Source organism: Ranitomeya variabilis, chromosome 4 (genome assembly GCF_051348905.1).
Source record: "Ranitomeya variabilis isolate aRanVar5 chromosome 4, aRanVar5.hap1, whole genome shotgun sequence".
Taxonomy (NCBI): domain Eukaryota; kingdom Metazoa; phylum Chordata; class Amphibia; order Anura; family Dendrobatidae; genus Ranitomeya; species Ranitomeya variabilis.
Window position 1 is genome coordinate 344809697 of NC_135235.1, and position 15434 is coordinate 344825130.

The window sequence follows — 15434 nt, forward strand, 5'->3', positions numbered from 1 at the left end:
GGGAAGATTTTACATAACATACTGGATCACATTTATCCTGCGCCCTACATTGAGTACTTACTTTGGGGTTTCCAGCTAAATCTGAGTGATGCGATTCAGATTAAACTCCTGAGGGATCTATTCCGATCATAGGCCAGACGGTGTCCACAGTGCCTCAGTCTGCCTCATTATAGGGAATCTGCCGCCAGGGGTTCCATCTGAATCACATATTTCAGAGATTTACACAAAAATAAAGTGTAATCGCTCAGCGTAGAGTGCAGGATGTGAGCCGAGCCTTACTGTGATCTTTGGGAGGCAGAATGAAAAATTCAACAGCAGATGAAGAATTGGTTTTATATTTTATAAATTAAAATTAACACACCTGCGCTCTAGCTAATGACAAGATACAGTAAGGAGGCTGTGCAAATAAGCCTAGCAATGTCACACCTGCATACGCGGTAATATATAATTGCAATAGGCAGACTGTGTCCGTCATACAGATATAACTGTTTAGGGTAAAAACTGCCAATGAAGGAATGCCTGTTGGTGCACATGCACTTACTATTAGTAGTGATGTTGATGGTCAGGGGAGTCGTAGAATGTCCAAAAACACTTCTTACTTGACGTAATGTGCTGCACCGTGCGGCTGGGGAGAGAGGTTACCCACGCCGGCTAACCCCAGATGGATGGCTCACCACTGGGAGTCCGGATGAGCAGGAACCGCCAACTCCTAGCATGCCCCGGCAGGAAGCAACGCCGGAGCAGTAGCGGTGTGTGCGGGGGGCGTGGCTAAAAAGTGACGTCACAGAATGGGCGGGCGCGTGTCAGGGGAACCAATCCAACGCGTTTCGAAGGAGGTACTCCTTCTTCGTCAGGGCTGGAGTTCCCTGACGGACCCGTCCTAATGTAGCCACTGCCCCCTAATTTGGACCCGCCCCTATGGTGAGCAAAAGATGTCATTGTGATAATCCCTTTATGTGAAGCCTCCGCTGCAATAAATATTGGGCAGATATAAGAGAATGTGTCCGGGAGGCTAATAGACAGATCTGAAATGAACAGGGACTACTTGACGGGGCATTAATAATTCAATAGCCTCTGTGTTGTACACGTATAGACAAAGACTAACACATAGGACTAAATCAGGAAAAAAAGGGGGGATAGGAGGGGTAAAAGAGAAGGGAAACTGTGCAAGGGTCAGATACGTGGGGATTAAAACATTACTTTATTTCAATTCGGCTAAAACTTGCATATCTAAAAAAACAGGTAAATATGCTCTTGGTTCGATGCGAAGATACAACTGAAAATAATGAAAAAACTATGAAAAAATTAGCATATTAATTGTTAAAAAGAATAGGATTAAAATTACATGGTTAATCAACATGGGGTACTGAATTGTATCCTCGTACCCGTGATTGAATTGGGTAAAACATCATATACTTGACTAATCTAAAAGGGATTAAAATTATATAAATAAATATATAATAAACAAATTATTGGAACGCATATAGCTCTATCTCTTGGTTAAGCCCCTTAGGGGCCAGAGTGTCCAGTGTAAAAAATCCATTTGGATTCGACTCTGGACATCATTTTTAGAAAATCCCCTCCCCTGGCGTTTTGTTTAACTACTTGTATACCGCAAAACCGAACATTGGTATAAGACCGATTATGCTGCTCAAGGAAGTGGCGAGAAAGGGGGTGACCTTTGAAACCTTTCTGAATGTTATCCAGGTGTTCTTTAATCCTGACCTTTAGGGGCCTTTTAATTCTGCCTACGCATATTTTATTACACGGGCAAGTAAGTGTGTAAATGACCCCAGCTGTTTCACAGGAGATGATGTTTTTGATAGAAAAAGTCCTGGTGCCACTTGAATCTAGAAATGTGGTTTGAGTACCTCTTTTGCGGGATGTACGAATACAACAGGAACAATGTCCACATGTTGTGAACCCCATAAAGCGGCAATCAGCCGTTGATGTGGGTACTTGTTTTTTGACCATGATCGGTTTTGTAGTAGGTGCTACCAGAAGGCCCAGATTTTGTGCCTTCGTATAGACGAATCTTGGGTGCTCAGACAAGAGATCACCAATAATCTTATCTGTTTGTAAGATAGGCCAGTGCTTTCTAACTATATTGGTAAATTTCTTATACCCTGAATGAAACTGAGTTACTATCGGCAAACTGTTGATTTGTTGCCGTATGTCCTGGGAAGGGTTATTTAATTATCACCAGGTCTTCTGATGCGAGAACAGTCCATGATTTATGGATGTGTGAAACTGGCTTAAGGTGTCAGAGTCACAAGTTAGTGGTCAGAGCCAGGTCTCTCAGTTATAAAAGTGAGAAATTTGGTTTATTTATTTATAATGCTTTCATTTGTAAAGATGCTGGATGGCTGTCTGGAGTTAAAAAAGCACTCCTACCATCAAAGTTTTCGTCTTCTTAGTACATTGCTCTCATCATACTATGTGGCGCTGTGTGCTAACAATTGCTCATTTTGCCTTACTACTCAGTTAATTCTCTTTCTTCTTATGTAGAAACAAATGAAAATGTTGATGGGAGCAGGAGTGCTTCTTTAAACACAACTATCAATTTTTTTATTACTTAAATTTTTTTATATGTAATTTGTTTTACCTGAAGTATTCGTGCCGACACAGACACAATCTGATTAAAGAAGGATATACTATGGCGGAACTTCTCTTGCATATCACATAAAAATAGAACACTTGAGTGTTGGCCCAGCTTTCCTATACGACTCAGTGACATTTTCTTTATCTAAAAAAAAAAAAAAAAGGATTAAAATAGAGAGATTTATAGATTAATAAACATACAGTATATCAGAAAAATGAGTACACCCATTACATTTTTGTAAATATTTAATTATTTTTAATTGAGACAACACTGAAGATATGACACTGATACAATGTAAAGTAGTCAGCGTACAGCTGGTGTAAATTTGGCGTGCCATCTAAATAACTCAACACAGCCATTAATGTTTAAACCACTGGCAACAAAAGTCAGTACATCCCTATTGTGAAAAAGGCCAAACTGTACCCAAATTATCAATATTTTGCGTGTCCACCATTATTTTCAAGAACTGCCTTCACTCTCTTGGGCATGAAGGTCACTAGAGCTTCACAGGTTGCCACTGGAATCCTCTTCCGCTCCTACAAGACGACATCCACGGAGCAGGTGAATGTTAAGAGACCGTGCGCTCCTCCACCTTGCTTGAGGATGCCGCAAAAATGCTAAATAGGGTTTAGGTCTGGAGACATGCTTGAACAGTCCAGCACCTTTCAGTTTCTTTAGCAAGGCAGTGATAGTCGTGGATGTGTGTTTGGGGTCGTTATGTTGGCATATTGCCCTGTGGCCCAGTTTCCGAAGGGACGAGATCATGCTCTGCTTCACTATGTCAGAGTACACGTTGTCATTCATGTTTCCCCCTCAATGAACTGTAGCTTCCAACAGGTGGCAGCACTCATGCAGCCCCAAACCAATCATGACACTCCCACCATGATTCACTGTAGGCAAGATACACTTGTCTTTATACTTCTCACCATCTAAACCAAATACAGTTATATGAAAAAGTTTGGGAACCCCTATTAATCTTAAAGGGAAGGTGCCACCAGTTTTCTTGATTTTTTTTATGAAATTAAGCTTAAAATAGTAAATAAAATGTACTAATGCAATGTTTGCACTGTTTGCAAACATTTCTATATGAAAAATATATATTTTCTTACAAATATATATATTTACCACTAGGGGGAGCATTTTCTGTTTTAGACCTCAAGCAGCTACAGTGAGACTTACCAGCTTTACTGTTAGCTGGAAAATTGGGGCAGTAACTGTTGACATCACCATTTCCCTCCCCTTTTGGGTGGTCTAATATCCCTGGGGCAGAATGAAGAGCAGCATCACAGGGCAGAGCCATTTTGTGTGTGACTGCTCTGTGATCTGCTATCACACAAGTGGTGTGTGTGTGTTAGTGATGTGTCGTTTGTGAACGAGCCAACATAAAGAGCCGGCTCCCTGCTGTGAATGAAAGGAGCCGAGTCTTTTTTTTTTTTTTTTTTTTTGTCTTTCTTGTCTGGGCCTGGCAGCTTCTCAGATTCAGCCAGTGAAGTGTGACTGTGACTCATGTGGGAGGAGCAGACAGCAGAGAGGAAGATGTGGAGTCTGTGGACTGTAAATAAATGCATGTGAGTTACCATGTGACCCAAATAAAGGTGCAATATTACACTGGCTTGAGTGGCTTCCTCCCTGGTATGTGACTGTGTAGGAGGAATGACAAATTGTATGTTCATCATCATCATCATCATCTGCAATGACCTGTGAGTTACCTTTTGTCCCAAATAAAGATGCACTTTACTGTGGCCTCATCCATGGCATATATACATATATGGTACTAGATGGTGGCCCGATTCTAACGCATCGGTTATTCTAGAATATGCATGTCCACGTAGTATATTGCCCAGTCACGTAGTATATTGCACAGCCCACGTAGTATATTGCCCAGCCACGTAGTATATTGCCCAGACACGTATGTAACAGGTTAAAAAAGAGTTAAAATAAAAAATAAACATATACTCACCTTCCGAGGGAGCCCTTGTAGTCCTGTCGCCTGTGTGCGGTGCACGAGGCAGCTTCCTGTCCCAGGGTTGGATGCGCGCAGGACCTGTCATGACGTCGCGGTCACATGACCACAACGTCATGGAAGGTCCTTCTCGCATACCATCCTTGGCACTGGAGCCTGCCGCTTGCACTGCCAAGGAGAGGACGCGACGACGGAGGGTGAGCATAGCAGTTTTTTTTAAATTATTTTTAACATTATATTTTTTTTTACTATTGATGTCGCATAGGCAGCATCAATAGTAATAAGTTAGGGACACACAGGGTTAATAGCAGCGGTTACGGAGTGCGTCAAACACGGCATAACGCGGTCCGTTACCGCCGGCATTAACCCTGTGTGAGCGTGCCTGCCGGGGGGTCTGTATGGTCTGTACGGCCTGCCGGAGGATCTGTACGGCCTCTCCGGGGGGTCTGTACGGCCTGCCGGGGGTCTTTGTGTCTGTGCAGGCATCGTCCAATGGGACTACAAGGCCCATCGGACGATGCCTGCTAGACTGACAGTGATTGACACATTAGCCAATAATGGGACAGTAGTAGTCCCATCATCCGCCTAATGTGTTGAATATAAAAAAAAAACTCCATACATACTCCATACATGCTACATACATACATACTACATTCATACTCCATACATACATGCTACATTCATACTCCATACATACATACATACTACATACAATACATTCATACATTACATACATGACATACATATAGATATACAGTACATTAAACATAGATTAGATACTCACCGTTACTTGTCACTTTGTTCCCCGAAGCAGGTGTCATCTGTAAAAAATATGAAAAAAACCAAAACCAATATACTCCCTGTCCGCAGAAATCCACCAGTGTCCCACGACGATCTCCCGTGGAAAGCAGCAGCATCAGATAAAAAAACGGATCTGGTGGAAATAAACGGATCCGGTGGAAAAAAACGGATCCGGCGGAAAAAAAAACCGATCCAGCGGAAAAAAAACAGATCCGGCGGGGAAAAACAGATCCGGCGGGAAAAAAACAGATCCGGCGGGAAAAAACGGATCCGGTAGAAAAAAAAACGGATCCGGCGGAAAAACGGATCCAGTGGAAAAAAACGGATCCAATTGAAAAAAAGGATCCGGCGGAAAAAAAACGGATCCGGCGGGAAAAGAACGGATCCGGTGGAAAAAAATGGATCCGGCGGAAAAAAACGGATCCGGCGGAAAAAAAAGGATCTGGCGGAAAAAAACAGATCCGGCGTAAAAAAAACAGATCCGGCGGGGGAAAACGGATCTGGTGGAAAAAAAAAAACGGATCCGGCGAAAAAAAACAGATCCGGCAGGAAAAAAATGGATCTGGTGGAAAAAAACGGATCCGGTTGAAAAAAAGGATCCGGCGGAAAAAAAACTGATCCGGCGGGAAAAAACTGATCCGGCGTAAAAACGGATCCGGCGGAAAAAATGGATCCGGAGGAAAAAAAATGGATCCGGTGGAAACACCCGGATCTGGCGGAAAAAAACTGATCCTGCAAATGTGCTCGCAGGATGCGTTTTTTACCCATAGACTTGTATTAGTGACGGATCGTGACGGATGGCCACACGTCGCGTCCGTCGTGCAACGGATCCGTCGTGTTTTGTCGGACCGTCGGCACGAAAAAACGTTCAAGTGAACTTTTTTGTCAATCGCGTCAGCCATTTTCTACCGCGCATGCGCAGCCAAAACTCCGCCCCCTCCTTCCAGACTTCAGAATGGGCAGCGGATGTGCTGAAAAACTGCATCCGCTGCCCAAGTCGGGCACAAATTTCACAACGTGCATAGGTATGTCGGCCCGATGCATAGCGACGGACCCGTACTGACGCAAGTGTGAAAGAGGCCTTTATGAGCGTTGGAAAAAAAAAAACGGAGTGGGCTCCCGTGCAATTTTCTGCGCCAGAGGGGAAAAGCCGACGGCCAGGGGCCAATATCTGTAGCCTGCTATGAATATCAGCCCGCAGCTGTCTGCATAGCCTTTACTGGCTATTAAACTAGGGGGACCCCCCCAAAAAAAATTACGTGGGGTCCCCCTATATTTTATAGCCAGAAAGGCTACGCAGACAGCTGCGGGCTGATGTTCATAGCCTAGAGAGGGGCCATGGATATTGGTCCCCCCCCCCCCGGCTACAAATACCAGTCCATAGCCGCCCCAGAAATGGCGCATCTGTAAGATGCGCCAATTCCGTCACTTAGCCCCTCTCTTCCCACTCCCGTGTAGCGGTGGGATATGGGGTAATAAGGGGTTAATGTCACCTTGCTATTGTAAGGTGACATTAAGCCGGGTTAATAACGGAGAGGCGTCAATAAGATGCCTGTCCGTTATTAATCCAATAGTAAGAAATAGTAAGAAAGGGTTAATAAAACACATTAGGAAAAAGTATTTTAATATTCTTCATTTCACAATACTTACCATTCTTCAGCACCTGCAAAAAATGTAAAATAATAAACCGTATACTACCTGTCCGCCGTAGTCCAATTAATAACGAGTGTCCCACGATGATCTCCCCTATAGAACAGTGACATCGGGTGATGTCACTGCTCTATAGGACCCTCAGTGACACACTGACAGGAGACAATGCAGGAGCTGCAGTGCATCACTGAGGTTACCTGAGTTCAAAGTGTCACTTTATGGTAATTGCTGCATGGGAAAATGTCTCATACAGCAATGCCATAAAGTGAGACTAGGGACTTTTTTTTTTACAGCAGCGGAGGAATACAGTGGTGGAAGGATACCTTCCTGCCCTCATTGTGTTCCTGGAGCCCCTGGAGAGCAGTCGCATTATCTGATGCTGCTGCTCTCCACGGGAGATCGTCGTGGGACACTCGTGGATTTCTGCGGACAGGGAGTATATTGTTTGGTTGTTTTTTTCATATTTTTTACAGATGACAATGGCTTCGGGGAACAAAGTGACAAGTAATGGTGAGTATGTAATCTATGTTTCATGTATGTATGTCTGTATTGTATGTAATGTATGAATGTATTGTATGTAGTATGTATGTAATCTACCGTATATACTCGAGTATAAGCCGACCCGAGTATAAGCCGACCCCCCTAATTTTGCCACAAAAAACTGGGAAAACTTATTGACTCGAGTATAAGCCTAGGGTGGAAAATGCAGCAGCTACCGGTGAATTTCAAAAATAAAAATAGATGCTCCATACCGTTCATTATTGCCCCATAGCTGTACCATAGAAAGCTGTGCCATATAGTGCTCTGCACCGTTCATTATTGCCCCATAGCTGTGCCATATAGTGCTCTGCACCGTTCATTATGGCCCCATAGCTGTGCCATATAGTGCTCTGCACCATTATTGCCCCATAGCTGTGCCATACAGTGCTCTGCACCATTATTGCCCCATAGCTGTGCCATACAGTGCTCTGCACCATTATTGCCCCATAGCTGTGCCATATAGTGCTCTGCACCGTTCATTATGGCCCCATAGCTGTGCCATATAGTGCTCTGCACCATTATTGCCCCATAGCTGTGCCATACAGTGCTCTGCACCATTATTGCCCCATAGCTGTGCCATATAGTGCTCTGCACCGTCCATTATTGCCCCATAGCTGTGCCATACAGTGCTCTGCACCATTATTGCCCCATAGCTGTGCCATATAGTGCTCTGCACCGTCCATTATTGCCCCATAGCTGTGCCATACAGTGCTCTGCACCATTATTGCCCCATAGCTGTGCCATACAGTGCTCTGCACCATTATTGCCCCATAGCTGTGCCATATAGTGCTCTGCACCATTATTGCCCCATAGCTGTGCCATACAGTGCTCTGCACCATTATTGCCCCATAGCTGTGCCATATAGTGCTCTGCACCGTCCATTATTGCCCCATAGCTGTGCCATATAGTGCTCTGCACCGTCCATTATTGCCCCATAGCTGTGCTGCTGCTGCTGCTGCAATAAAAATAATAAAACACATACTCACCTCTCTTGCTTGCAGCTCCTCGGCGCCATCTTTCCGGCGTCTCTCCGTACTGACTGATCAGGCAGAGGGCGGCGCGCACACTATATGCGTCATCGCGCCCTCTGACCTGCACAGTCAGTGCGGAGAGAGAGAGACGCCGGGAAGATGGAGACAGCGCCCGGCGTGTGGAACGAGGACAGGTGAATATGTAATACTTACCTGCTCCCGGTGTCCCGCTCCTTCCCCCGGACAGCTGGTCTTCGGTGCCGCAGCCTCTTCCTCTGTCAGCGGTCACCGGCACCGCTGATTAGAGAAATGAATTATGCGGCTCCGCCCCTATGGGAGGTGGAGCAGCCTATTAATTTCTCTAATGAGCGGTCCCACGTGACCGCTGAACAGGGGAAGAGCTGCTGCACCCGGAGGCCGTGGGATGGGCAGGGGGAGCGACAGGAGCGCCGGGACTAGGTAAGTATGCCTCAGCGCCCTCTCCCCCTCACCCGCCGACCGTGACTCGAGTATAAGCCGAGGGGGCACCTTCAGCCCAAAAATCTCGGCTTATACTCGAGTATATACGGTATGTTTAATGTACTGTATGTCTATATGTATGTAGCATGTATGTAGCATGTATGTAGCATGTATGTAGCATGTATGTAGCATGTATGTAGCATGTATGGATGTATGTATGTAGCATGTATGTAGCATGTAGTATTTATGTATGGATGTATGTATGCAGTATGTATGTAGCATGTATGTAGCATGTATGGATGTATGTATGTAGCATGTATGTAGCATGTATGGATGTGTGTAGCATGTGTGTAGCATGTGTGTAGCATGTGTGTAGCATGTGTGTAGCATGTGTGTAGCATGTGTGTAGCATGTGTGTAGCATGTATGTAGCATATATGTAGCATATATGTAGCATGTATGGATGTATGTATGCAGTATGTATGTAGCATGTATGTAGCATGTATGCAGCATGTATATAGCATGTATGTAGCATGTATGTAGCATGTATGGATGTATGTAGCATGTATGTAGCATGTATGCAGCATGTATGCAGCATGCATGGATGTATGTAGCATGTATGTAGCATGTATGGATGTATGTAGCATGTATGGAGTATGTATGGAGTTTTTTTTTTTTTCATTCAACACATTAGCCGGATGATGGGACTACTACTGTCCCATCATTGGCTAATGTGTCAATCACTGTCAGTGTAGCAGGCATCGTCCAATGGGACTTGTAGTCCCATCGGACGATGCTTGCACACACGCATAGAGATCCCCCCACACGGGGAGAGAATGCAGGGGGGAGAGGAAGGCGAGCGACACGGGAGAGAGAATGCATGGGGGAGGAATGCAGGGGGGAGAGGAGGGAGAGCGACACGGGGAGAGGAGGGAGAAGGACACGGGGAGAGGAGGGAGAAGGACACGGGGAGAGGAGGGAGAAGGACACGGGGAGAGGAGGGAGAAGGACACGGGGAGAGGAGGGAGAAGGACACGGGGAGAGAATGCAGGGAGGAGAGGAGGAAGAGCGACATGGGGGGGGGAGAATGCAGCTTACCGGAGATCTCCGGGACTGTGTGCAAGTGGGGAGGCGGAGACAAAGCAGGAGAAGCACCCAGGGAGGGCAGCGTGTGAGGAGCAGAGGATGTCTGCTCAGAACGTGCAGTGCCTGGAGTACAGACAGAGGTACAGGGAGATAAATCACCCGCACTCTCCGGGTCCAGTCTGCGCTTCTGTTCTGCAGCGATAGAGAGCAAGTGGATCTGGGCAGATAGCACTGGGCTATAGTAAAATGGCGGCTAGTCACACATACAGCAGTGAGTTGTGCAGCCCACAGAGGCGTGCCCAGCTCACTGCTAATGCCTCTTCAATGTTATAGATAGGGTCCGCGGCGGTCTATTATCTCCTATGTCCATGGAGTGCCGTAATATGACACTGCTAATATTGTGCTACTGCTGTGAAACCAAGATGTCAGCCCCCAGTTCCTTCTTTCTACTGGTATAACACACGAAATCTGTTTTACATGCATTCAAATCTTGGTTATAACAGCATGTTATGCTGATTAATGAATGATCTACAAACGCGGTACCTTACCTTTAAGCTTAATGTTTTACAAAAATTGTTTTTTTTTGCAACAGCTATTTCAGTTTCACATATCTAATAACTGTTGGACACAGTAATGTTTCTGCCTTGAAATGAGGTTTATTGTACTAACAGAAAATGTGCAATCTGCATTCAAACAAAATTTGACAAGTGCATAAGTATGGGCACCTCACCAGAAACGTGACATTAATATTTAGTAGATCCTCCTTTTGCAAACATAACAGCCTCTAGTCGCTTCCTGTAGCTTTTAGTGAGTTCCTGGATCCTGGATGAAGGTATTTTTGACCATTCCTCTTTAAAAAACAATTCCAGTTCAGTTAAGGTTTGATGGTCGCCGAGCATGGACAGCCCTCTTCAAATGATCCCACAGATGTTCAATGATATTCAGGTCTGGGGACTGGGATGGCCATTCCAGAACAGTGTAATTGTTCCTCTGCATGAATGCCTGAGTAGATTTGGAGCGGTGTTTTGGATCATTGTCTTGCTGAAAGATCCATCCCCTGCGTAACTTCAACTTTGTCACTGATTCATGAATATTATTGTCAAGAATATGCTGATACTGAGAGGAATCCATGCGTCCCTCAACTTTAACAAGATTCCCGGTGCCGGCATTGGCCACACAGCCCCAAAGCATGATGGAACCTCCACCAAATTTTACTGTGGGTAGTAAGTGTTTTTCTTGGAATGCTGTTTTTTTGCCGCCATGCATAACGCCTTTTTGTATGACCAAACAACTCAATCTTGGTTTCATCAGTCCACAGGACCTTCATCCAAAAAGAAATTGGCTTCTCCAAACGTGCTTTTGCATACCTCAGCCGACTGTTTGTGGCGTGCTTGCAGAAACGGCTTCTTTCGCATCACTCTCCCATACAACTTCTCCTTGTGCAAAGTGCGTTGTATAGTTGACCGATGAACAGTGACACCATCTGCAGCAAGTTGATGCTGCAGCTCTCTGGAGGTGGTCTGAGGATTGTCCTTGACTGATCTCACCATTCTTCTTCTCTGCCTTTCTGATGTTTTTCTTGGCCTGCCACTTCTGGCCTTAACAAGAACTGTACCTGTGTTCTTCCATTTCCTTACTATGTTCCTCACAGTGGAAATTGACAGGTTAAATCTCTGAGACAGCTTTTTGTATCCTTCCCCTGAACAACTATGTTGAATAATCTTTGTTTTCAGATCATTTGACAGTTGTTTTGAGGAGCCCATGATGCTACTCTTCAGAGGAGATTCAAACAGGAGAACAACTTGCAAGTGGCCACTTTAAGTAGCTTTTCTCATGATTGCATACACTTGGCTATGAAGTTCAAAGCTCAATGAGGTAACAAATCCAAAAAAAGTGCTTTAATAAGTCAGTAAAAAGTAGGTATGAGTATTTAAAACAAGAAAATGATAAGGGTGCCCATACTTATGCACCTGTCAAATTTTTTTTTAATGCAGATTGCACATTTTCTGTTAGTAATGTTTCTGCCTTGAAACGAGGTTTATTGTACTGTGTCCAACAGTTATTAGATATATGAAACTGAAATAGCTGTTGCAAAAAAAAACAATTTTTATAAAACATTAAGCTTAAGATTAATAGGGGTGTCCAAACTTTTTCATATAACTGTAAGCATATCTTGATCTAATCAGATCACAAGACATGGTTAGAGTAATTAATGACCTTAGTCTGCTTGTCTTCAGTAAACAGCAAGCATTCGTGTGTATTATCTTTAGTAGAGGCTTCCTCCTGGGACAACAGACACACAGACCAATTTGATGCAGTGTGCAGCGTATGATCTGAGCACTGACCCCCTGTAACCTCTGCGGTAATGCTTACAGCACTAATACGTCTATTTTGAAAAGTTAAGCTCTGGCTATGACGCTGAGCATGTGCACTCAACTATCTTGGTGGACAACGGCAATTTTTGAGTGAAACCTGTCTTATTAAACCGCTGTATGGACTTGGACAACATGCTGCAGCTCAGTGTTAGGGTGTTCGCAATCTTCTTATAGCCTAGGCCATGTTGACATACAGCAACAATTCTTTTTTTTAGATCCTCAGAGAGTTCTTTGCCATGAGGTGCCATGATGAACTTTCACTGACCAGTATGAGAGAGTGTAAGGGTATGTGTCCACGTTCAGGATTGCATCAGGATTTGGTCAGGATTTTTCATCAGTATTTGTAAGCCAAAACCAGGAGTGGAACAATTAGAGGAAAAGTATAATAGAAACATATGCTCCACTTTTGCATTTATCACCCACTCCTGGTTTTGGCTTACAAATACTGATGAAAAATCCTGACCAAATCCTGATGCAATCCTGAACATGGACACATACCCTAAGGCTATGTTCACACTTTGCGGCTTTTGCTGCGGATCCGCAGCGGATTTGACGCTGCGGATCCGCAGCAGTTTTCCATGCAGGGTACAGTACAATGTTACCCTATGGAAAACAAAAACCACTGTGCCCACATTGCGGAAAATCCCGGAAAAAAACGCGTGGAATTGCTGCGGAAAAAAAGAAGGAGCATGTCACTTCTTTCTGTGGATTCCGCAGCGGTTTTCAACATGCACCAATAGGAAAGTGCTGTTGAAAACCGGCAGAGGAATCCGCAGAAGAAACCGCAGGAAAATCCGCAGTGAAAACCGCAGCGGTTTTGCACTGCGGATTTTCCAATTCCGCAGCGGAAAAATCCGCAGAATAATCCGCAAAGTGTGAACGAGCCCTAAGAGTAATAACATGAAATTTACCACACCTGCTCCCATTCACATCTGAGACCTTGTAACACCTGAATTGCAATGCTTTATAACAGTGATCAGACTGCAGAAAGTGAAAGTCCCATAGTGGGACTAAGTAAAAAAAAAAAATTAAAATAAAACCTAAAAGATATTGCACCCATAAATAAATATTTTGATGTAAAAAAACAAAAAAAAAAAAAAAAAAAACTACACATACAGTGCCTTGCGAAAGTATTCGGATCCCTGGAACTTTTCAACCTTTTCCCACATATCATGCTTCGAAAATAAAGATGCCAAATGTAAATTTTTGGTGAAGAATCAACAAGTGGAACACAATTGTGAAGTCGAACGAAATTTATTGGTTATTTTAAATTTTTGTGGAAATTCAAAAACTGAAAAGTGGGGCGTGCAATATTATTCGGCCCCTTTAACTTAATTCATTGTTGTGCCACCTTTTGCTGCGATTACAGCTGCAAGTCGCTTGAGGTTTTATACATCAAGAGACTGAAATTCTTGCCCATTCTTCCTTGGCAAACAGTTCGAGCTCAGTGAGGGCTCTATCTGAAACTCAACCTCTCCAAAACTGAACTTCTTCTGCTCCCGCCATCTACTAACCTCCCTAAATCTGACATTTCCCTCTCCGTGGGAGGCACCATAATAACACCCCTGCAGCAGGCGCGCTGTCTGGGTGTTATGTTTGACTCCGATCTCTCCTTCACCTCCCATATACAATCTCTTGCCCACTCGTGCCGCTTACACCTAAAGAACATCTCTAGAATCCGCCCTTTTCTCACCATGGAAACAACAAAAACCCTCACTGTCGCCTTGATCCACTCCAACCTGGACTACTGCAATGCTCTATTAATTGGCCACTCCCTTACTCGAATTTCCCCTCTCCAGTCCATCCTTAATGCAGCAGCCAGGGTTGTCCATCTAGCTAATCGTTACTCGGACGCGTCCGCTCTTCGACAGTCGTTACACTGGCTGCCCATTCATTAACCCCTTAAGCCCCGAGGGTGGTTTGCACGTTAATGACCAGGCCAATTTTTACAATTCTGACCACTGTCCCTTTATGAGGTTATAACTCTGGAACGCTTCAACGGATCTTGGCGATTCTGACATTGTTTTCTCGTGACATATTGTACATCATGTTAGTGGTAAAATTTCTTCGATATAACTTGCGTTTATTTGTGAAAAAAACGAATATTTGGCGAAAATTTTGAAAATTTCGCAATTTTCCAACTTTGAATTTTTATGCCCTTAAATCACAGACATATGTCACACAAAATACTTAATAAATAACATTTCCCACATGTCTACTTTACATCAGCACAATTTTGGAACCAAAATTTTTTTTTGTGACGGAGTTATAAGGGTTAAAAGTTGACCAGCAATTTCTCATTTTTACAACACCATTTTTTTTTAGGGACCACATCTCATTTGAAGTCATTTTGACGGGTCTATATGATAGAAAATACCCAAGTGTGACACCATTCTAAAAACTGCACCCCTCAAGGTACTCACAACCACTTTCAAGAAGTTTATTAACCCTTCAGGTGTTTCACAGGAATTTTTGGAATGTTTAAATAAAAATGAACATTTAACTTTTTTTCACACAAAATTTATTTCAGCTCCAATTTGTTTTATTTTACCAAGGGTAACAGGAGAAAATAGACCCCAAAAGTTGTTGTACAATTTGTCCTGAGTACGCTGATACCCCATATGTGGGGGTAAACCACAGTTTGGGCGCATGGCAGAGCTTGGAAGCAAAGGAGCACCATTTGACTTTTCAATGCAAAATTGACTGGAATTGAGATGGGACGCCAAGTTGCATTTGGAGAGCCCCTGATGTGCCTAAACATTGAAACCCCTAACAAGTGACACCATTTTGGAAAGTAGACCCCCTAAGGAACTTATCTAGATGTGTGGTGAGCACTTTGACCCAACAAGTGCTTTACAGAAGTTTATAATGCAGAGCCGTAAAAATAAAAAATCATATTTTTTCACAAAAATGATCTTTTCACCCCCAATTTTTTATTTTCCCAAGGGTGAGAGAAGAAATTGGACCCCAAAAATTGTTGTGCAATTT

General features: G+C 43.9%; 1 protein-coding gene across 2 annotated transcripts in view; it reads right to left on the minus strand.

Moving 5' to 3' along the window:
• The window catches only part of ISOC2 (isochorismatase domain containing 2), a 333454-nt gene that overhangs the window by 277774 nt on the left and 40246 nt on the right, over positions 1-15434 (minus strand). For both annotated transcript variants that reach the window (XM_077250671.1, XM_077250673.1), the window contains exon 2: positions 2606-2746. In XM_077250671.1, coding sequence (XP_077106786.1) covers positions 2606-2737 — 132 coding nt within the window. In that variant the 5' untranslated portion in view covers positions 2738-2746. The remainder of the gene's footprint in view (positions 1-2605; positions 2747-15434) is intronic.